We start from the raw sequence: 22,696 nt of genomic DNA, 5'->3' as shown, positions 1-22,696 counted from the left end.
TGAGCATTGTTAAAGGAAAAAATCACGCAGCTGTGGGTACCACTAGGGTTGCTGTAATCACAACTCAGAGTTGGGCCCCCACCTCAGTGAGTAGCAGAGAACAAAGGGTTGTAGAGCACAGTTTACATACACTTATCAAATCATTAGTCAATGTCTGAAGTTTTTAGAAGTTTTGTTTGGTCTTGTCAGTTCTGCAAATCCATGACCTGACTTCCAGCTGATTCATCTTTTCAGTTCCAGTCTCTGCCTCTGTTCCAAGCTCCTCCTTGGATCATGATCTTCTTCGTACCTGCTTTAACACACACCATCCTTCAAGCACACTTAGTCTTTGAACAAGCAATTCCTATTCACATATACTATTTTTTTCTAAAAACACGTGTGTTTCTGAGAGCACTTGTGTATACAATTGATCATCTATTGTTTTTCTATTCTCCTACTGATTAACTTGTCTAAGCGTTAAACCAGTCTTGGATTAGGGCTATACAAGGGACGAGGCCTGGTTCTGCCACTTAGCAGCTTCAGCACTTTAAATTTCTTAATTCAAAATACATTTTCTTTAACAAGCATCTGTATCATGACATCAGAATTTCTATATCTTAAGCTCAGTTTCATCTGTAGAGAGGGACATAAGAGTAAGACAAGCATGACCAAAGACTGCTCTCGTGTGCTGCTTTAGTTTCCAGCAATCCAAGTTTCTGGGGCTTGCTGAACTAGAAGCAATCTCTGCTCATGTGAAATGACTGACAAATGTTTGATCTTTCTTGTGTGTGATACTTGGCCGTTCAGCAAGTATTAGTTTGAATAGGTGTGTATGGAAATGTTAAGCACAGCATGAATTCAGACATGTTTTCCAACAGATTTTTGGGTGTCAAATTCTGTTTTCTGTTCAGCTAGAATGAAGAGGTTTGTGGGTTTTTTGCTCCCCTCCCCCTTTTTTTTTAATGTCCTGAAAACCAGGTGAAGGGAAAAGGTGATAACCTGAGGAATAGTTCAATACCAATTGCTTCATAATGTCCCTCTTTTTTCTTTCTGCTTAAAAATAAATTCAGGTCTGAGTTGAAAACCATTGGATTCTATGTACATTCACATTTGTGTATGTGCTGTCTTAGGGAATTAGCTGCAAAGTGCAAATAACCTTGGGAGGTTGCAGACTCGTCTTGCGTCTTCATCTCAAGTTCAGCACAGTAACACAATACAGAGGAAAGTAACCTCCATTTGTTTCAGAATTATTAACTTTGCAAGCTATTACAGGGTATACTTCTAATTTTAGAAGCTGCAGCACTTTTTGACAGACACTGAAAAGAAGGGATTATTTCCCTTTTTACCTTTCTTTGGTGCTTCTGACACATGGGCCAAACTCTGTCATGTCAATCGGTATGAGGGAAAAACTGTGCACTTGCATGTTTATGAAAGTGGGATTAACTGACCATTTGTCAAATGTTCGTGATCCAGTCCAGTTGTCTTTCTCTCTCCATGTTTCTTGGTGTTCCCTGAGCTGTTTCTGTATCAGCACTGTCCTGACATTTCAGAACAAGACTTTTCTTAATCACAAGCCATGAAATAATTTCCTAAGGAAATTAATAGTAAATAGAGATAATAATTACAGAAATTAATAGTAACATTGCTTTGCTGAATGATTAATAGAAGGGTTATAACTGGAGCTGTAAGGACATGTGAAAGCAGCTTCCAGGATAATTCCCCAATCATCCTTCTGAAGAGCAATTGTTTTGGGAAAGGGCAGCCATCTGGGGATTTCCTGCTACTGACTACACCTCAATCCTGAAACAATTCAAAACAAAGCTGTGAAGAAATAGAATATTCACTCTAAAAGAGATGTATGTTATGGAATAGTTTTTGATAACCCTGGAAGAATTAAAAGAGTGAAAAATCTTGCAAGAATTTGTGGTTTTATTTCCTGAGGTAAACTGTGTGGGGTTGACGTGAAAGGGATTAGAAAGTCAAACAGAATATATAGTTTTGTGTATAGTTTTATATTAGCAAATAATTCATTGAAAGTTAAAAAGAGCCATTTTTCTGACAGTTTTGAACAAATGAGTCTGGGATCTTTCTTAAGGTGCTGAATTGGCAACGCTGGATGCCAGGCAGCCCCTGCCTAGGGCAAGGGTGACCTGCTGAGCACAGTGGAGATACATCAGAAGCAGAAACTGTGGATTGGGACCTACTTAAGTCAGTCATAGGAGTGTGGAGAAAGGTAGGGGCACAGAGGCCAGGCTGTGGGTCCTGGAATCAGCTGTTGTTAAGAAGGTGAAAGCATAGCCCAAAATCTAGCCACAGCTCAGCAGTGAGGTCCATCTCAGAAATGAGAAGCAAGAGAACAAACAGCTGGCTGGTCCAGGAAGGAGATGCATATGGGATCCAGGTTTCAGCAGTATTTGCAGTGAGCCAGGCATAACACCAAGTAGGTTCCTAGCTGATCTGTCTAGGAGGAAGCCAGAGGCTGCCTGGAAAAGATTTAATAAAATTAATTCTTGGACTTCAGCACTTAGGTGAAAGATAAGAGATGGAGAAAGAGGTACAGACAAACAGAACTGTATACCTCAGATGTCCTTTTATACTTCTGTAGTGTATAGCTTCAGCTTGTCTAAGGAAAGTTACATTCAGAAGTGCTGTGTACATAAATTAGATGGTCTGTGTAAGACTGGACACAGAGCTGTGGGCAAGACTATAATCTTTATCAATATGCTTAATGGAGTATGCCTTGGGCTAGAAATCCAGAGAAATGTTTTTCTAAACTGAAGAAGTCCGGAGGACTTCTAAACTTCTGAAAGGTTATGTTCCTGCCTTTCCTTTTGACATGTTATATGACCTGAGTGATTCACTTGAGCTTTTTAGCAGATAGGAAATCGATACAGAAAATGAGTGTAATTGGACTGCTTGAGCTTCTCATAAAGTGTTTTAGGACTCCTTGGCCAAGGAAAACAGTAGAAAGCTGAGCAAAATTTGTTACATGCTTGAAAGCCTGAAGAAACATCAGATTGGTGAGCTAGACAGAGCTGAGGTAAGGAATATTTTTCTAAAGGAACATTTCTTGCCTAAAGTATTATTTGTCTGCCTTCCAGGACTCTCCTATAAGTGCATTATAACCCTACATGAATGTCACAAAAACCCCAACCAAACCATGAGCTCTAAGAATCTATCTTTGCACAAAGCTTGGCTTTCAGGATGATGTTGGCTGATATACAAAGTAATAAGCATTGTTGGATAACTGTTCTTTCCTCTCCTTATTTTTGTCTGAATATCCCTCATTCACAAATAAAGTATGTGAAGAGAGATTTTTTCTTTTCAATTGCATGGACGCCTGACTGCTGTTACAATTATACCACTGTCACTTAACAATTTCTAGAAATACAAGCAGTGTACTGGTGCATTGTGAATCCTACCTGGCTGTAGCTTGTCGCTGCAACATTCTGGAGACCCACCAAATGGAAGGATGGCACATGAATAAATAATTTATAGCTGCATGATTCAGCCCCTATTTTTAGAGGCTTGCTCTTTTTCTGAGACTTTGAAAAAGGGCTAAGAATCGTATACATATGAAGTGATGTATTCTTTATGAAGGTTTTTTTTCTGTCTCATTTGATATGAATCCTGTGAAATCTAAGCAGCCAATCTAAGGAATTTATATCATGCAATTCCTGTTGGATTTACTGGGGATCATGGTGGATAAGTACCCAAGAGAAAAATTTTTGCTTAATACCAAGCAAAATGTCTTATTTTGAACATTAAATGCCTAAAAGTTATTTGGAGAAAACACTGGGAAAATCTTGCAATATCCCAGTGATTAGGACATTCTGAAAGAAAGGAATCAATTGAACTGGGTTCAAGTTGCTCTTGAAGTCCAACAGTGGAAGGACCAGAGTTGAAGTACTCCATGTTGTGAGTAACTTATGAGCTATAATGTTAAACACTGGAATATTGTATTTTGTTTTGTTTTACTCCTGTGTTGTTTGAATTTTTCTTTTTTTTTTTTTTTTTCTTTTGGGGTGGTAAAATCTGAACCAGTTTTACCAAACTTAACAAGTTATTCTTGATGCCTCAAAAATGTGTGTTTCAAAAATTATTTATTCAGTTCAGAAAATGTCATCCAGCTTTAAGCCTGTGACTGAGGCAAGACAGGTTTTCTCCACTGTCTCTTCTGATTTTAAAGGCCAGCATCTCACAGAACCTACTTTAATATTGCACACCTAAGGAAAAAAACCTCACTTATTTGTGCTTGCTTTCCATTAACAAAATTAGCAAAATGGTGCTGGGGGGACCATTGCCTGGCTGTGCTGTGTCCTGAAGCCGTTGTAGGAAGGGACTGGTACGATGTGCAGAACAAGGCTCATTGCATGTTGATATTCTAAAATTACAAGACTGAACTCTGCCTGTGGTAAATATGCAGACCTAACCTGCCCTGAAAAGGAAGGCAAGTTACTCAACTTGGTCAGAGGGCGAAGAGGCAAAAAGAGTTTAATAGTTGTCTTAAAAAGGATGGAGGGAGGGGATGATTTAGGATATCAGCAAAAAAATTCCCGGTGGAGAGATTTAACAGACTGTCTGAAATAGATTTACAAAGCAATTACTGGAAGTTCTTGCGGCTTACACTTTTTAAGCTGAACGGAACAAATCCTGTTGGTAGGGAGATGGACATGACCCACTGTGCTCTTTCAGTTGTTTGGTGCATCTGTGATTCTCCAAGATTGCCACAGTCACTGCTAACTCCACTTTCCAATTCTTTGTACTTTCCAGGGAGTTTGTTCAGTGGGGGATCTTGGTTTTCTGGTTGATGGACCCTTCATTTCAGCCTGGCTGACAGCTACCAGGTCAGCAAGCTGTCAAAGCAGTCAGATACCCTTAGCTGTGCAGAGCTCAGAACTTACACAGACTGTGTTTTATTTATTCATTTGCCTATTTATTCCCTTCATTCCAGTACCAGATGAATTTGTCTCAAGATTATAGGGCCACTATGTGTGCGTGGGATCCAGGACAAAAGGCATAAATAGTTTGAGACGGCAGATTTCCATTTTAATGATGACCAAAAATGTAAACCTTGTTGCAAAGTCATCTACATGAGGCACAGCAAAATGATTAAAATATGTTTCAAAACCAGCTTAGTTCCAGTTGTCAAGGACAAGATCCATTAGAGTAGTGCTTGCACACAGCATCTGGAATTGTCTTTCACCCAGTAATGACTGGAAGGATGTGGTTAACTTCCTGCTGGGAATTACATCCACTTACATTTACCCTGTGCTTCTGTCTCTTGTTTGCTTTGTGCTTTTAATGGACTTCTACTGACTAAATGCAAGCCTGCCACCAGGCTAATCTATACAGATTGCGTTACCGCTACCTAAAAGGCTATATGTTCTTTAACAGGGTCAATAAAATAAAATAAATAAATAGAAAAGTCACTCATCAAATGCTCCTCTTTGCATATTCCATTTGGAAATGCAACATCATCTGCTGTTAGAAATGAAATTACGGTCAACGTTTTACCTCTCAAACTGATGTAAAACATGACACTTAAGCTGTTTTTAAAGTTGTTCCAGGGGATAATAGTGTTCTGTTAATCACAGAATCACAAGATGATTATGGTTGGAAGGGACCTCTGGAGACCGTCTGGTCCAACCCCCCTGCTCAAGCAAGGCCAGCTAGAGCTGACTGCACAGGACCATGTCCAGACAGCTTTTAAACATCTCCAAAGAGGGAGACACCACAACTTCCCCGGGCAACCTGTGCCAGTGCTCAGTCACCCCCACAATAGAAAAGTGCTCCCTGATATTCAGATCCGGACACAGTACTCCAGAGGTGGCTTCATCAGCACTGAGTAGAGGAGAAGGATCACGTCCCTTGACCTGCTGGCAATGCTTTACCTAATGCAGACCTGGATACCTTCTGCCTTCTTTCCAGCTGGGTGGCCCCACCGTATACCAGTGCATGGTGTTGTTCTTTCTCATGTGCAGGACTTTGAAATTCCTCTTGCTGAACTTCATGAGGTTCTTATCAGTCCATTTCTTCAGCCTGTCAAGGTCCCTCTGGATGGCAGCATGACCCTCTGGCATTATCAGCTGCTCTGCCCAGTTCAGTATTGTTTGCAGACTTCCTTGAAAGTACACACTTCCCCATCATCCAAATTGTTAATAAAGGTGTTAAGCAGGACCAGATCCAGTATTGATCTTTGGGATGCACTGCTAGTCACTGGTCTCCAACTAGACTTTGCGCCACTGACCACCACCCTCTGGGCCTGGCCATTCAGAAGTTTTCAATCCACCTATTATTCAGCTTTTTTTACAAAAGTGCAGTTTTTGTAGCTACTTTGCATTTGTTTATACCTCTGTCATCTAGTGTTATTGGTTGGCAGTATTTTGAATATAATCTTCATGTAAGCACTTGCAGTTTTGAAGCAGTCGGTTACACTGAATGCTAAGACTTATCACAGTCATCCAAATTCATTGGTTTCTAAGTAGCAGAAAAATCACAGCTGGGATGACAAATATTGACTGTTGCTGCTCCATTTGCTGTTTAGACACAGCACTGAGGTCTTTTTAGATGAAGCAGTAACAGTGTTGTTAATAAAGTGTAACATATTGAGAAGGAATTAGTTTTGCATGAGTTTAGATGGCTAAAAGTCACACTGCTGTTCTGGGATAAAGGTCCCTGAGCTTTTGTGAAAAACTGCTGCATCCCATGCAAGTTTTCCCAGAACCAGTCTTGTGATCCCAGTACTGAGTAGTAGGGATGTTGAAGAGGGTTATGGGCAAAGTCGTAAACAGAGTTTGGATGTGTGCCCCCTTATGAAACACCAGCTACCTGAGTGTGAGGAGTCCTTCAAAATGAACAAATAACTCTGTAAGCTTCTCTTGTGTCCTTCCATGTCAGGTCAATATCTTTATCCATTATTTTTGGTGTATGGGCTGTTTGGAGATAGATTGCTGAAATCTGGGTTGACCAGCTTCTCTTTATTTAAATAACAGATATGCTGGGGCTCCTTAAAAATCTTTTTAGCCCCAAAACCAGAGTTGTGATTATCATGCTCAGTTTTTGGTTAGATGCCAGGTTTTGGATAAATGCAACACTATTTTTCTTCTCTCTCCAAGGATCTTTTGCTCTCCATCTGGAATGTCTCACTTGCTCTTAAATGATTATACTCAGCTAAGAAAAGATCAAGTTCTAGATAGTAATATGTGTGTGTATGTATATACAAACATACACGAGTGAGGCATTCCTTTAGTTATTTGGCTGTTCCCTGACTTTATTCAGAGAAGTACCATAAAAAAATACACTGAGCTGGGCTTACCTTTCCCAAAAGCTGGAGTCGGGGAGATTTGGCACCATATGGCTAGCTGCAGTATCCTCACCACACTGCTTGTTCTGGGATGCTTCCCACAGGAGGTCGCTTCTGAGGACCCTGTGAAATCCGCAGTGATAGTTCCCTGCTCACTGAAGAGACTCCTTAGGCCTATTTAAGCTAAGAGTGAACAGTGAGACATTGCTAACAAAGACTGTATGAAGTGGGCTGGAACAGTTTTGTCCAGTAGGACACTTCGGCAGGCATTGCTTTTACAATAGCTTCAAAGAGTCCCTGGTCATGCTGTGGGTGGCCGGTTGTAAGGAACAGGGAGGGTTTCACTGTTCTATTCCTGACAATGCTTTGTTATAGTCATGCTCAGATCTTTTACCTACCTTTTTATGACGTGATACAAAGTTTTTCATAAGTGGAGATCCATTTTACATCACCTTAGAGCCCATGAGAACTGCAGATGTTGGTACTTTTACTGTCCCTGTGTATGGAGCTGAAATGTTGGCTGGTGTGTAGAATCAAGGTTTGGCATTAGGCTGTCAAAACAGCAGCCACCACTACAGAGCCCGAGCAGCAGTGGAAGGTATGGCAGTCTGCTGTCTGAGGGGCTCTAACTGCTGCATTCGACTCCGGGAATACAGCCATTTCTGTCATCGGCTTTATTGATACAATATGATATGACCAGCATGACTGAATCAGCCCTTAGAGGAAATATGAAAATGCATATGTTATGCTGGCTGGCCTGGAGGGGTTGAAATACATTTTCTGGAAGCTAGTGACCTGAGGGACAGTCTCAGCCCTGCCGGATATTTCTTTCTGTTCAGGGAGTTCCCTTTTACCTCCTTGCCTATCCCCTGGACTGATGGTTAAGCAGAAGCAATCAGGTGCCACAAATGTTGCTAAAAATCTACAACAACAGGAAACCAACATTTTAAAGTCAAAGAAGAGGCCATAGTCTGAAGCGTAGAAATGAAGCAGCTGCTTGCTGCTATGAAGAAGACTACGGTGATTATTTGAAGTTGTGATTATTTTATCCAGGGCCTTCTGTGCAGAGATATACAAGTGCATGCTGGAAGTTCAGCGCATGGCAGATGTGACTGGCTGTGGATGGAGTGAGCTTCTGTCCAGGGCATATGCAATTCATCCGATGTCCTCAAGAAATGCTAGGCTCACTATGTGCCAGGGGGTTCATCAGTGCATGAACAAGAGCTGCTTCTTCCAGGTGCCTGCAGTGAGGCTCTTACTTTCTTGTATTACCTCCCTTGCTAAATCAGGTATTTCTCCTTTAAAGCACCAGGTAAAAGACCTGTATTATATTACTAAAATAGATACATGAAAATACATTCAGGATGATGGGAACTTGTTTCCACGTGGCTATTAGAACTAATGCTGTAAAGCATTTGGAAGAAAGAAAAAAGACGTTTGCTTTGGGATATAAATTACTTATGACTGCTAAGAGTTTAGAATGAGACATTCCCAGAAGTCAGATCTACTTGCTGCTTTTGTTTCCGAGAAGTGGCTGATACTGGAGGAGATTCTGGACTAGAGAAATTCAGAGTTTGATTTTATTCTCGTCTTGTTCAGATACTCACCATGTAAGAGAACTGAGGTGACAGCTCATAAACCCAGATCACTGTTTCTCAGAGAACTGCTTTAATGTGGGTGATTTACAGGATTCCTGAATTTGCACTGAAAGATTGCTCAGAGGCACATTTCATGGCTCCTCATATTCTAAGTGTAGCAGTTACATATCAAAATTGGGGTGGAACCGAATGGCATTCGGTACGCTGGACCTTGCTTTGCTGGCCATGATCTGTTCTCTAATATTTCATTTGGACAATAAACATGAGGCACACATTCTTCTGAAAAGATTATTATAATGAGCAAGGAAGATGTAGTGCAGGGGACAGAGGCATTGTGGCCTGATAAAGTAGAAGAAGTGGTTTGTGATTGTTCACAGCCCTGCTGCAGTCCTGCCAGGTCATTTTCAGGAAGTCATGTACACACGTTTTACTTCTGTTTCTGTAGTAAATGGAAATAGCAATGAGAAGAGTAGAGGAAGAAATTAGCATGGATGGGGGAGCACTCCTAATACTAGCTTTCTTTTTCAGCTAAGAGAAATCTTTGAAGGGAGTTTTGGGGTGAAATGGGTCTTCTTTCCCTAGTTTTGATACTTTCCCTCTCTTTCACCCAACTTCAAGCTATTTTTGTTTTCTGTCAATTTCTCATCTGGAGAGAAATCAGAAGAGGAAGAGTCTTTTTTCCTTTTGCATGGATAAATACCTACTTAATTCAAATGCACCTTTCCCTCTCAGGTACTTCTGCAGCCCCAGTTGTACATTCTAAGAGTCTCACTGTGTTGATTGTGTCTGTGCTCTCCACGCCTGAGCTGGAAATACACAGCGAGGGAAAGGATGAGCCAGAATGACTAAAACAAGGGTTTCATATGAGCTATCCTTGAAGTGGGATTCAACATCTGAGTAAGCACCAGTTTCCCACTCAGTGTCTGGAGACTCAGATGTTTGCTACAGAGACTCAAAATCAGCAACCGTTCTGCACAGAGAGCCTCAGCGCTGGCTGAAGAGGGGGGCAAACACAAGGGCTTTTAGGGATGTAACTGTTATCCAACCACCTGAATTCCACTCAGACCTGGTCTCAGAGGAAGGGGGTAATAGATGACCCAAGAGACATTTAGCTTGAGATATTGAATAATAATAAACAGAACAGTGATGAAAGAAGTCTTATCACCTGCTTGCCCTTCAAGGGAAAATTGCACAAAAACAGTGCACAGAAATTGGCAGTCTATACCTGATTTTCCAGTAAGAAAGAGGGGGAAATGTGCAAATTTGCCTGTAACCTAGTGACAGAAATGGAAACTGAGGTCCTTAATCCTTAGCACAAGTTTCTGTAGTTGATCCAAATGTTACCAGTTGTTTTATTTTATTTTGTTTGGCCCTGTCACTCCAAAACAGAACAGTGAAAAAGTGCCAATAGACAGTAGTAAGATGAAATTCAGTGATCTGTATGGTTATGGTATAATCTGGAGCATCTAGGTGAACTGTTACTTGTTGCTTTCTGTGTGGATTTTCCTCCTCTGTAACAACAAACACCTTTTGAAGTCTTTTTACCTTTTTCAAAGGCCATTGTCAACAGTACTTTTAGAAATATTGAACATGATGCTTTTGTGTGACATATTTTCATGACGGTTGGATGCTGAACTAGCACTAAATGACCATGGCAAAGGCCCAAGAAGAAATTGGGTAAAAGGCAGCAAGAACATTGTGATGAGTTCATTAGGAAGTTGTCTGTATGTGTACTTTGGGCATCTTTCTGAATTTCCTGTTTTATTTTAATTCTGTTGTTTCTAAGACACAGTTCAAAATAAGCATAGAAAAAACTCTGTTGCTTGGGATTGGATGTACTTTTGACGAGTGGAGGAAGGTAGTTTGTACAGCACAACTGCATCATTTTCTCTCTGAGTTCTTGGGATGAAGAGGAGTGCTTGCCAGAAACTGAACTCCCCTCCTCACCCCCAATGTTACTAACACAGTCTGCAGAGCTCCTAAGGGTGACATTGCAATTGGACATGAAATCTCTCTGCTTCTATGAAGTAATCTATGATTTTCACTTAATGTTCTGGGAGAGCTGGCACCTTGGAAAAACATCAGAAGTGGTTTCTTTTTTACAGACAGTGGGTGAACACATCATAACCTGGGTTTCTGAAATCTTTTTCAGAGACGTTCTTGTGTGCCCTCCCCAGCCTGCCTGCCCCAGGGTTGGGAGATGTGGTTATCTTGTTCCTTCAGGTTCTTGAAAAAGTTTTACCAATAAAGTTGTTGCATAGGTAGACTAGAAAATCAGTATCTCTGGGAATGTTTCCCCTAGTTTACAGTGGAATGAATGGGAGGGAAGTAGAGCAATAAGTTTACCATACACATACTGTTCTCCTAGATGGAGCACGAAAGACCTAAACCTTTCTGCCCGCTTTTTAATACATCATTTAACATCTTTTTAGATGGCTATACTAATATTAAGCTTTCTCTTGCAACATTGTTCTCATACCTTTGCCGCCCTCTGAACCAATATGCTGTAAGAAAACATTATCAATCGTATCTTTAAATACTTTAGATGTGTTTATGTGCTTTATTTCTTCTCTCCTCAACAGGCTGTTCTAGTCATCACAGAGGTGGGATAAGTTGATTTGCCTTGTGAAGAATCTGTTCTTTTAACCTTTTCTGAAACCTGTGAAATTGCTAGTATGTTTAAAGTCCAGCATAGAGTGTTCATCTGTCTTTTCTTTTGGTCCACGCCAGGAAATGCCTACAGAGAATGCCTGGGCAATGGGACATGGGCTTCCAAGATAAACTACTCCCAGTGTGAGCCTATTCTGGATGACAAGGTTTGTATTTTTCCCTGCATTCTTCTCAATGACATTTCTCAGCGTACATGAATGCAAAGTGAAGTTTAAGGTTAACATACTAATTTGGGACTTCTGAGACAGGTTCCATTTCTGTCTCTGGAACAAATGGTCCTTGTGAATTCAGGCAAATCACTTACCTTCTCTCCATATCCCCTAATCATATGTTTTTTTAAGAAGGATGCTTTATTGCACTCCGTTGCTGATGATGTATGCTTATGCAGATCCTTCCTAGCTTTGTTCAGAGCCTACAGATGCTACATTAAATGTTAGTAATAATAACAATAAGACCAAAAGCTTCTTTGGCACTGAAAAATAAGCTTTCACCAGCTGATTCTACCCTGTACCTATCAGTTCTGCGTTCTCATCAACAACTGGCTTTTCCAGATCCCAATGTCATTTCACCTTCAGTAAATATGTTAGAGGGCAGCAACAGAAAAATACATAAAAGCAGAGTCAGGTCCCAGCTGTCTTTAAAAGATTGAGCCAGGCTTGCATTATAGAGGAGTTTACATAATTAAATTAGCATAGAGGGTTAAGCTCCTTCAGAAAGGCTGCAAGTCGTTATGCAAAGTCCTTTTCTTGTCAAACTTTCCTTGGAGGCAATTGTAGACATTCACGCTCACACGGTTTAAACCCTTAAACCTTTCATGCCATGTTCTCTTTCTCTTCCTCCTGTTCTGAGCGCTATGGTGGGACACAAGCACACACAGACTTTGTGCTGTCTCTCTGCTGGGGGGACTTTCCCCTCTAAGAACCAAGGTGGAGCCCAGCAGCTCAGGCCTGTTTAAGTTTTGGGGTTCATTCCACTCATTCTGTCACTGGAGTTGTGCCATGCCAGTTGCAAAGAGAGAGGAGGAAGACAAGCTCTCACCTGCTGAAGGCTGCTTGCAGAGCTCATCCAGATTTAGTACTCGGAAACTGTCTGGACTAGTGCTGTACCCAAAACAGTCATGATGTGCTTTGGCTGTGGCCCAGCATCCATCCTGTGAGATCCATGTAGCTGCTGAATGTGGGCTTTGACAAGTGAATCAGAGAACAGATAACTACACACCAGCTGCTGAGGAAGGCCTGCTCTTACTCACTGGCTAGAGCACTAGCCCACCTTCCCCCACCACACACACACACACACCCCTACATTTTTTAGAGGCTTCTAGAAAGTAAGAAACAGGTGCACCATAACATGACTGCCATCCAGAGGGTCTGATACATGTTTGTTGTGGTCTAGCATAGTGGAGAGGCTCCCATGGCGATTTAAGCTGACCTAAGTTGAGACCACCCCGGTGCAGCCCCTCCTTACGTTTCTTTCCCACTTAAAATGAAAAACTAAATTTTTGCTGGGTCATTTTTCGGATGAATCAGTTCCCTAAACTATCTTGTTGCACTGTTGGAGGAGCGCTGGGGCCAGCGCAAGCAAAAGGGGTGAAAGTGTGGCTGCGGCTGAGGGAACAGCAGACCTTGGGAGCAGACCAGCTCTGACTGAAAGGGATTTGCACTTCTGTGAAGCCACCCTCTTAAAAATGAGCAAAAGATAGGGTGTATAGAAGCCAGTGCTGGTTTAGAGAATGGGGAACAGAACCAGGTGAAGACTCAAAATCTTTGGTGTGATTTAGCTGGCATGGGAAACTGGGGCTGATAGTAGCAGTTTGCTGTACCAGCTCAGGAAAATGCTGCTGCATTTTAATGCCACTACGTGTTTGTCTGCATGACTTGAACAGTTGCTGTCTCTGCACAAGCAAATACAGAGGAGTTTTATTTGAAGAGGCTGGAGAAGTGTTGTGACTAGAGGACAGGATTATTTCCTTTACTCTGTTTTTGCTTCTAAAAACTTTGCAGCTATGGCGATAGCTTAAAACCTCTTAAATAGCATGTTCCTTAAACAGATGAAAGTGCAGATGTTCCCCCACCCTTGTTTGCAGAAGCTTAAAAACTCATTTATTAGATCTTTAAAGATTTGTGACAAGCTTTGCAAATATTAATATTTGAGAATATTTTTGAAATCTCTAATAATGCTCAGTGTTACAGATGAATACTTGGGTTGCTTCATGATCTCAAAAAAAAAAAAAAAAAGAAAAGAAAAAAAGAATAATCCTCATGGATTTCCCTAATCCTCCATTTTGATTAAAGGTAAGATGCAAGCATACATGTGGGTCTATTGTTATTTAATGACTGATCCTAGCAGATGCTAAGCATCAGCCAGGAGGTATGCCCTGTGTCTTGTGTTTATTGTTAATACAGAAAACAACACTACTTTCCAGCTTGGCCACTCACAGCCAGAGTGCTAAAGAATTACATGGTTTGACTTCAAATGCGGTGATTGATGCATGGGACAGGAACAAGACTTTTCAAGATCAACCCCAGTGCTACATGCTTTATAAGAGTGTCAGTAACGTCGCAAGGGAAATTTTAGGGTTTTTCAGATGTGGGTCAGCCTTAGAGGGCATAAACTCCTGTAACACACATTCACTGGACTATCATTGCTTTATTTGTGGTCAAGACCTGTGGCTGTAGTTGGTAAAACTGCTCTGGGACTACTTTTCTCCTAGATTCCTGCTTTGGCTGGGATCTAGTTGCCTGCATGTAGTTACACAGTGTAGTTTAAAATGTCCCAGTGTATGTCTGTGCATCTGGCAGGTGTGACACAGGCCTTCTGCAATACCTGTGTCCTTTAGCACAGCAACGGGAAGCCAGTCACCAGGACCAACTAGGAAGCACAGAGTCTCCCGAGTGGATCTCAAGGGGCACTAGTTGCCTCTGTGTAACTGGTTGGAGCCCTTGCTTCAGATTCTGGTTCAGATGTTAGGTAGAAACCCAGATGTAGGTGTCCTAACGTCAGACTGCATCCCATCCTCTGAGCAACTGGTTAGCTCCTTCTCCAGGCACAGGAATCGGGTACAGAAATAATTTTGATCCAACTGGCTATTTGATGGCATAACGTGCAACCAATGGGAAGCTTCTACTCAGCCTACAAGCTCCTGTGTCAAAGGGACCTTTGCTGCACCTGTCACAAATCTGTGCTGTTACAAAACGAATGAGAGTCTCAGGCAGCAAAAAAAAAAATAAATCTCAACCTCCAAGAAGAGCTATAAATTAGGAACATTGGTCTTCTCTATGTGGCCTATGGCAGCTGGATATACATTTGGTTCTGCTAATGTTTTGAGGTGGCTTCAAGCTGTGTAGCTGAGTTAGCACCATGCTGGGCTTAAGTTAGTGTATCCTGCTTAGAAGCACAGCCACGTTAGCCACAGCTACCCAGCTCCCAGCTGTCCCCGGTGACGCAGTGAACTCAGAGGCATCTTGGATGACAAAGATACTTCCCAGTTGCTTCTGAAAGTCTTTGGAGAGGAGATATGGTGTCTTTCAACTGTACTGGTGATGAGGTCATCCTGGCAACAGGGAGAAATCTAGAGTGGCTGAACTGGGAATGGAGTGTAGAGCCCCACAGGGCGATCTGAGCTGTGAGCACTGTAGGTCCTGTTAGAAGTTCTGTTAGAGGGAGAAAGATCCTTGTCATCTGGAGAGCTAAGAGAGCTGTCATTAGGTAGTTATTAGTTCAAATCATTAGCTGGTTTGGTTTGGACAGGTTAGCAGTCATGTCCTAGCTAAAGGAAAGGAAAAAGTCCTCGGGAGAGAATGACTCTGTCATTAGCCTGACATCTGGTTGCAGGGATCCCAGTGTGCCTTAGATTTGTAAAGCTGGTGCAAGTAAAGACATAAGCTGTGCTTCCTCAGCTTCCCTGGTAGAAGCTTGTTGGAAGACAACTCTGCACTGTCTGATGTAACATGATTGTCATGCATAAGGTACGGCATGCAAGAGGTGATGTGACCTGCTGTGGTCTGGAAAGCAAGGCTAATAGTGTCCAGACCATCTTCTTTTCTGTCTCCTTTGTAATATAATGATCCTTCTCCTAAGCCTAAATAGGATTTAAATCTGCATTTTAGCAAAGTGAAACATCATCCTGGAAGCAGAGTAATATTGAATAACAGTAGAAGGTTGTTACCATTTTAAATGTATGTCTTCAAGAGGGTGAGACAAAAAAGGGTTATGCAAGCATTTTACATGAACTGAGCTTTGGCCAACACATGACTGATTCTGGGCACGTGTTTTTCAGCCCCGAAGGTGTTGTCTCCAATTCTACCAGGGATGCAGATTGCATGTAGGCTGGTGGAAAGTGATCTTGCCACCCTGTCAGCTTATTTTTTCATAGGCAACGAGGCAGTTCTTGTTTCTATGATATATGAATTTGCCTTCAGGAAACCTTGCTAGTGTCAGCAACAGGAAAAATAGAAGTTGTGACTGTTTTTTCTTCAGCATCAGTGTGTCAAAGAGGAGCTTAATTATATTTTTTCCCTCTGAATTTTCTCATGTTTTGAACCATGCCTTCTTAAATCTTGAGTGAAGTTGGAACAGTGATTAGGATCCAAAGGAGGGAGCTGAAGGGCCAGATTAAAAAAGCAAGATCCTTGGCCTAGGAGAAGCACTGTCATCTTCCAGATTTCTACCATTACATGAGCAATTCTGGATGATGTTCATAGTCATATGGTTTAGCTTTAGGCTGTCCTGTGAGACGTAGGGACTTGGACTTGATGGTCCTTATAGGTCCCTTCCAATTTGAGGTATTCTGTGATTCTGTGAATTAAGCAGGGAACATAAATAAGCAAGGCAGTTTGCCAGTGCACTAGCTGAACAGTACAATGCATTTCAGGTAGGTACATCAGGTCAGGTGTGTTTTCTTCCCCTTTAGGTGTCTTTGTGACAACAGTAAATAAACTTCACTGTGGAATTCAGATTTTGTAGGTTTGTTTGTTGTTTTTTTTTTTTCTCTCCTCAAGGCTGTTCAGAAAATGGGCTTGCACATGGGGAAGTTTATTTCAGGGGATTTTATAATAGACTTAAAAATACCTTACATGGTTGAGTTCTTTCCAGAAACAGCACATTACTCCGTGTGCTGAAGATATAGGCAGGTTTCATCACAAAACTGATTCCAAGAGGGCTTGCTTGCTTTCTGGCAAAGTGCTGGAAGATGCTATCTCCACAGAACAATGGAACAGATTGACTACAGCTGCTGATTATAGCTCCATCCAAACATTCATTCACTGACAAATTCCTTTGACTGGAATACAATGTTAAGGGAAATTGTTAGAAAAAAATAAAAGAAAGGAAGTTCAACCAAATTTAGAAAACTGATGGCATTTGTAGGATTTTACTTTTATATTTTTATCACAAAGGAGGAAATTTAGGTGGTCAGTTTTCAAAGGTCTTGTTCTTCTGAAGGAGGACAACATCCCAAAGTGGGGAAAGATCTGCTTAACCTGAAAAGAAACAAATGCCAAAACAAATAAATAAATATCTTTTTTTCAGGGTGGGTGGGGTGGGTGAGTATTCTTTAAGAAACAAACATCTGTTGATTTTTAACCAGCCTGAGTATTTATCTGAATAGTATTCTATAATAGTAATTATGAATAGATTCTTCCTATCCATCAGGCAAAATGAGGAGATGCTTCTGTTTTCTCTGAAGCCAGCAGCAGCCCACCAATAAAGAATGTTTCAGTTACTTCAAGGTCAAATTTTGGTCACATCACTAAATTCACTGATTTATGTGGGAGCACTTTTGCACTTAATTTTTTGTTTATAGGATCAAGAACCTACCATAATCTCCCCAGCATCCTAGGAAATAGATATGATTACATTAAGTTTCACCACATACTTGGATTGCTGCTAAAAACAATAGGATCTCTGGTTTGTCACACTCTCAAAACTGAAAGAACACCACCCGATTCCAGGTCTTCCAATCTGCACTGGTTCTGCCCTCAATTTGAAAGATAAGGATCGTAGCTTGTAAGGAATGTACCTCAGAGAAAAATCTACCTGTCTGGAAAGGGCTTATTATTCTGACTGACAGCTGGTTCATTTTTGTATGAAAGCCAAACCATTTGAGTAGGAAAGTAGAATAACCTGGTTCATTAAGACCATGCAGTTTCCTAATAAGTAATGTTTTATAACTTTTGAAACTGTGAAATGATGTGGATTTGATAGCTTTCTCACCATAAAATGACAAAGTTTTAAAATAGCATAATAATGGAAATAAGAAATCCCAAGGAAATTGCAGGGAAAAAGGGGGAGGGGAAAAATAACTTTTTTGCTGAAATTTGTAAGAAACTGTGGACAAATCCCAAAGTGAAGTGAAACCAAGCCTGTACTTCTGTGCTTGGGCAGCATGTTTGGTTTATACATAAGCATCAGCCCTGGGGCTACTGCATCATTTTAAGTCAAGAAAAGTAATTACTGTTTCCTAAACTGATTAACTGTTCTTTAATGTCAGTGCTTAGAGAGTCATGCTGATTTAATCATGTTATCTCTTTACCTCCAGAGGAAGTATGCGCTCCATTACAAGATTGCTCTCATCATAAACTACCTGGGGCACTGTATATCAGTAGGGGCCCTTATAGTTGCCTTTATGCTTTTCTTGTGCTTGAGGTGAGTAATCTGTTTGCATGCTTCTAACTTGGTTGGGGGTGTGACACTTACCGTTTACTCAAGCCCTCTAATAACACTGTCCAGGTTGTGTACAGTCTTGAAAAATGGTCATGGCTTTTACACTCTCAAGCATGTATGTGGTTTCATTGACTCATGCATTGGATGAGCTGTCTGGTGGCTTCTGTCCATAGGAACAAAAGCCTATTTGTATTCAGGAAGAGGATTGTACGTGATTTATTGATGCAGCAAAAAATTCAGTGAGCACAGAATGCTTCATTAAGGGAAACCAGGATCTGAGTGTTTCAGGTTGCAGGTTCTGGGGGCAAGTTTTCCCTTTTTGTAAGGCAGTGCATGATAACATAAGGCATATTGCATTCCCTGACAGGTAATGCCCTGATATGGACCCAAGGAGACAGAATGAAATTTTCCCATTTTGCTTTGGGTCAATGCCAATTTTTCTTCATTGAAGAGCTTGGAAGATTTCTTAGATAACAAGAGAAGCATCTTTAGAGGTGCTTTACCTTCACCAGTGCCCATGAAATGATGAATGCAAATCAATGAAACTGCATAGAAACACTTCCCTGGTTCAGTGCTACAGAAGGGAGTTTGTCAGGTCAAATGGATATGTCAGTGAAAGAAAGTCTGTGAAGAAGAATTCGGGCTACAGGGAGAAGAGAAAGCACAGCAGGGAAGGAAACTTAGTGGAAAGTAATGGGTAGATGTGCATCAATCATCATATGTATTGTATGTAAACAGCCTGAGTTCCAGGAATATAGTTTAATAGGAGTGGCCTGGTTGGATATATCTGTATTATTTGTTGGATTACCTGAGTAGTATTTCTGTACTATTTGTGCTGTCTTTCCTAGGAGTGTTCCGCCTGAACTTAGAATGAACTGCACTAAGTGCTGTGCAATGATAATCCTTGAGAAAAATCTTACAATAGTAGGAGAGGAGAAACAGGTAGAGGACCCCCTCCCGGGATTGCAAAGTGATGATTAACAGTGCCCTGAGTGAAAGAATTATTGCTTTCCTAGAGTGGACCATCCCTACAAAGTTTTATGCTAAGTCTTCCTCTTGAGCATTCCTAAGAGGGTCTTTCTTATTAACGACAGGAATCTTCTTTCGTCCCAGCATCTATAAACAGAAGAAACTATGCTAATGGGAAGGAAAAAAAGCTTAAAACATTCAATGGGAACATTTATGGTGCATCAGTTTAAACTTCCATTTCAATATTTTTACAGTGCATATAATGCCAATTCCCTAGTGCTTAGAGACCTGAAATAATTTACATGGAATAAAGAATGCAAATTATTCATTGTAACTATATTCCCTGCTTTGACGCTGAATCTTTTATAAATCCTTAAGTAAATAATGCAAAAATAATTAGATAATATGGTATAAATGTATCCAGCTTCATCCACAGAGATGGCCTAGCTGATCTCTTTTAAATTGTGCTTCTGGTATCCAAACTTTGACTTTAAGATTTTAATTTTGCAGTCAGCTTCAGCATTAAAAATGACTGCAGCTTCAGCATTAAAAATGACTGCAGCAGTTAAGTACTTGCCTGTACATGCTGTGAATTAAGATAGCATCTTTTCAAATTCCCACTGTACCATGCAAAAAATATCTAGTGTCCAGCCAGCATTAAACAGCATGAGCTACCTCAGTGTCTGTAGAGTTACTTCACTTTTCCAAAATTCTAAAGATGCTCCAGGAAGGCAGTCCAGATTCATGGTGCATTACAGATTTCCCCTATACAAATTCTGGGTTATGCACATCTTTTTCACACTTACCTCTTCAAAGTGTCCCAAGAACAAATCAGTTTTGATAATTGAGTCCTATTATCTGGCGCTTTTTTTCATGTTTTAGTCTGGATGGAATAAAGCATCTACTAATTGGGAGAAAGGAGAGAATTTACATAATTCCTGCCTTAAAAAAACAATAGAAGACCCTGAAGGCTAGATCTGATAGTCCCACATCTTGGCCCAAAGTAGAAATCTATCAGTTCCTTATTCTTGCCCCACTCCACCCATATACCTCACTCCATGAGTATCCACTGAGGGTGAGAATAGAGGAGACCTCTATGAAGGCTCAAGTTCTACAACTGCTCCATATTTTTATGCTCTCACCCTTCACCTGCTTAATTTTCCTTTACTCTGTCAGTGCAGATGGAGTCCCAAAGGCAGTCTTAGCTGAAGGAAGAGACTGGAGCACACCAGCTATGTTGGAACATAACGCCTAGGAAGTCTGTGGGATGTCTCACACTGGAGGTTTTGAGAGCACGTTAAATATCTGGTTGGCATGGCAAAGAGTATTGCTTTGGTGATCAACTAGTGAGATGGGTGTTCGGCTTTTGAAGATGAGCTTCACCATTTCCATTGCTGCCCCAGCCCAGGTAGCCTGCTGCATTGATGGGAAGCTTAGTCCTCAGCTGTGTGGAATTGGGAAGGGGAAAGAACCGGATCTAGTACCTTTTCATCCAAATCTATCCTATGTCATCTTGTCCCCAGTTCCTGTCTTCCTCGTTTCCTTATGCAGCCCTGTGTCCTTTGTTCACAGCCCACCCTCCACACCAGTAAAAATGTTCTACTGTCCTAAACTCTAAGGAACCAAAAGACATTTTGAGGGTCAGAAATCTCAGATGTAGCAGCAACCAGTGAAATCATCTGCCATCTGTCTTTGTGCTGCCAGAAGACCCCAATACAATGGCAAAGGGAGGAGAACTTAGCCACGGACTCCCTTTTACTGTGAAGACCTATTCTAGCCTTGTTTTCTCCAGTTCTGTCACATACCAACCAATCCTTTCTTGGGTATGCAATGACAAATAAGCCAGTAAACATTTCATTTAGCACCTAAATAATAAAAAGCGAAGCCCAGCTTATGGGAGAGGGCTTGATTTTTGTTGTCATGCTGACTGAACAGCCATGAGTTATTTGAGATAGCTCCTAAAGATCTAAGTCAAGGATAGTTCCTCAAGGTCTGAATGTAGATGGTCTTAAAAGTATGACAGTCGTGCTGCCTTTACAATGCAAAACAAAACAAGCACACTAACACTAACAAAAAGAATTATGCTAAGAAGGAAAAATGAGGAATTTGTACATAAAACAAAAGTGCTGTAGATCTGTATTAATCTCCAGTGCCGGATCTGGAGAGATTTGCTCAGGGCACATCACAGGGCATTCGTTGTTAAATATATCTGCACTACTGTGAATCTCACAGTCTGTATGTTCTCATTAATAGTGAAGGTTTGATTCATCCCTCAGGTGCACACAGGCAGTTCCCGCTGACATGCCTCTCATCATCCCACATAATCACACTCTCACACTAGTAAAGCAGAAATTTTCCATAGGAGGAATCCTGCTATCAGCAATACCATTCAACCTGAAGGGAAAGAAAAGAAGAAAAAAGGCAGAAGGATTAAAACACTTCTTTTTTTCTTTTGAATTATATTTTTCCTTTACTGTTGCTGATAAAGCAGAAACTCAAATTGCTTTGTCCTGGCTTTTTCCTTGTTAGTGTGCTGTTATATCAGCTTCTGATGTGGAATAAGAGTCCCTTGTGACACTCCTGACTTTTTATGTGCTGGCATATGCCAGCACATAAACAATGTGCTGGCAACAGCCAGCATTGGCCTGACTAGATTCAATCAGGAGATGTTTTATTTGAGCAGTAGTGACCAAAGAAGAAATATGGGAAGACAGGTATTTTTTCTGGGAAACATCTAAGTCCCTGTTGAGGTTTTAGTCCAATAAAGGATGGTGCTGAAAGGGAGATAGACTGAAGACTAAAAATGACATGTCCTTCTGCACAGGTCGCTCGGTAAAGGCAGCTCTAAAAAAACCAAACCCACAAGCATTGGCATAATATCTTCTGTCACTTAGTGTGGTGGCAATGAAAGCAAATCAAGGTTTTGAGGGAAACTTCGCTTTCCTGTTGCCTCCAAATTTACCTCTTTCTATTTCCCCTTTAAAACATCTGGGTTTTTTTCTCATAGGCCTGAGGCAGTGCCTCCTTTCATTCTCGTGATTACAGCCAGATTACCTAGATCTCACGTTTCTTTTCCCCCAGAAGACTGAAACATTTTTTTCTTGAAACAACATAGTCACTTTTTTTTTTCTTCTGTTTTCCTTTTTTTTTTTTTCCTTTAGCCATCTTGCAGGGTTCAGGAGAGAAAGATCTACTTTCCTTTATCCTCCCCTGTTCCAAGCTCCTTTGAACTGCCTGTCCATCTGCAGTCTGTCACACTGTTGGTGAGACTGCTGCTGCAGGTCTCTGTTAGTCATAATGGAAGAGTTTGATTAAACCATTTGTAGAAACTTGTCAGAAGAAATATAGAGCATCCATACAGAGCAGGTTTCATAGAGCAAAGTGACCTGACACCTATCAGAGCCTAGATACTGAGGATATAACAAGTAGTTAGGTGATCTGGGCAATTAGTAGTGGTTTGCACTTAAAAGTCATGTGGTATCTAACGTGACTAGAGAAAAGCAGACTCCACGTG

General features: G+C 41.0%; 1 protein-coding gene across 3 annotated transcripts in view; it reads left to right on the top strand.

Annotated features, from left to right (window-relative positions):
* The window catches only part of CRHR2 (corticotropin releasing hormone receptor 2), a 160,232-nt gene that overhangs the window by 73,103 nt on the left and 64,433 nt on the right, over positions 1–22,696 (top strand). For 2 of the 3 annotated variants that reach the window (XM_055806726.1, XM_005240964.3), the window contains 2 exons: positions 11,614–11,699; positions 18,089–18,195. In XM_055806726.1, coding sequence (XP_055662701.1) covers positions 11,614–11,699; positions 18,089–18,195 — 193 coding nt within the window. Of the gene's footprint in view, positions 1–11,613; positions 11,700–18,088; positions 18,196–22,696 lie in introns of those variants that run through there. The other variant, XM_027791768.1, reaches the window with a different exon arrangement.

The sequence above is a fragment of the Falco peregrinus genome, chromosome 5 (assembly GCF_023634155.1).
Source record: "Falco peregrinus isolate bFalPer1 chromosome 5, bFalPer1.pri, whole genome shotgun sequence".
Classification (NCBI taxonomy): domain Eukaryota; kingdom Metazoa; phylum Chordata; class Aves; order Falconiformes; family Falconidae; genus Falco; species Falco peregrinus.
The sequence above is the reverse complement of the archived record's forward strand: the minus strand, read 5'-3'. Positions and strand labels throughout refer to the sequence as shown.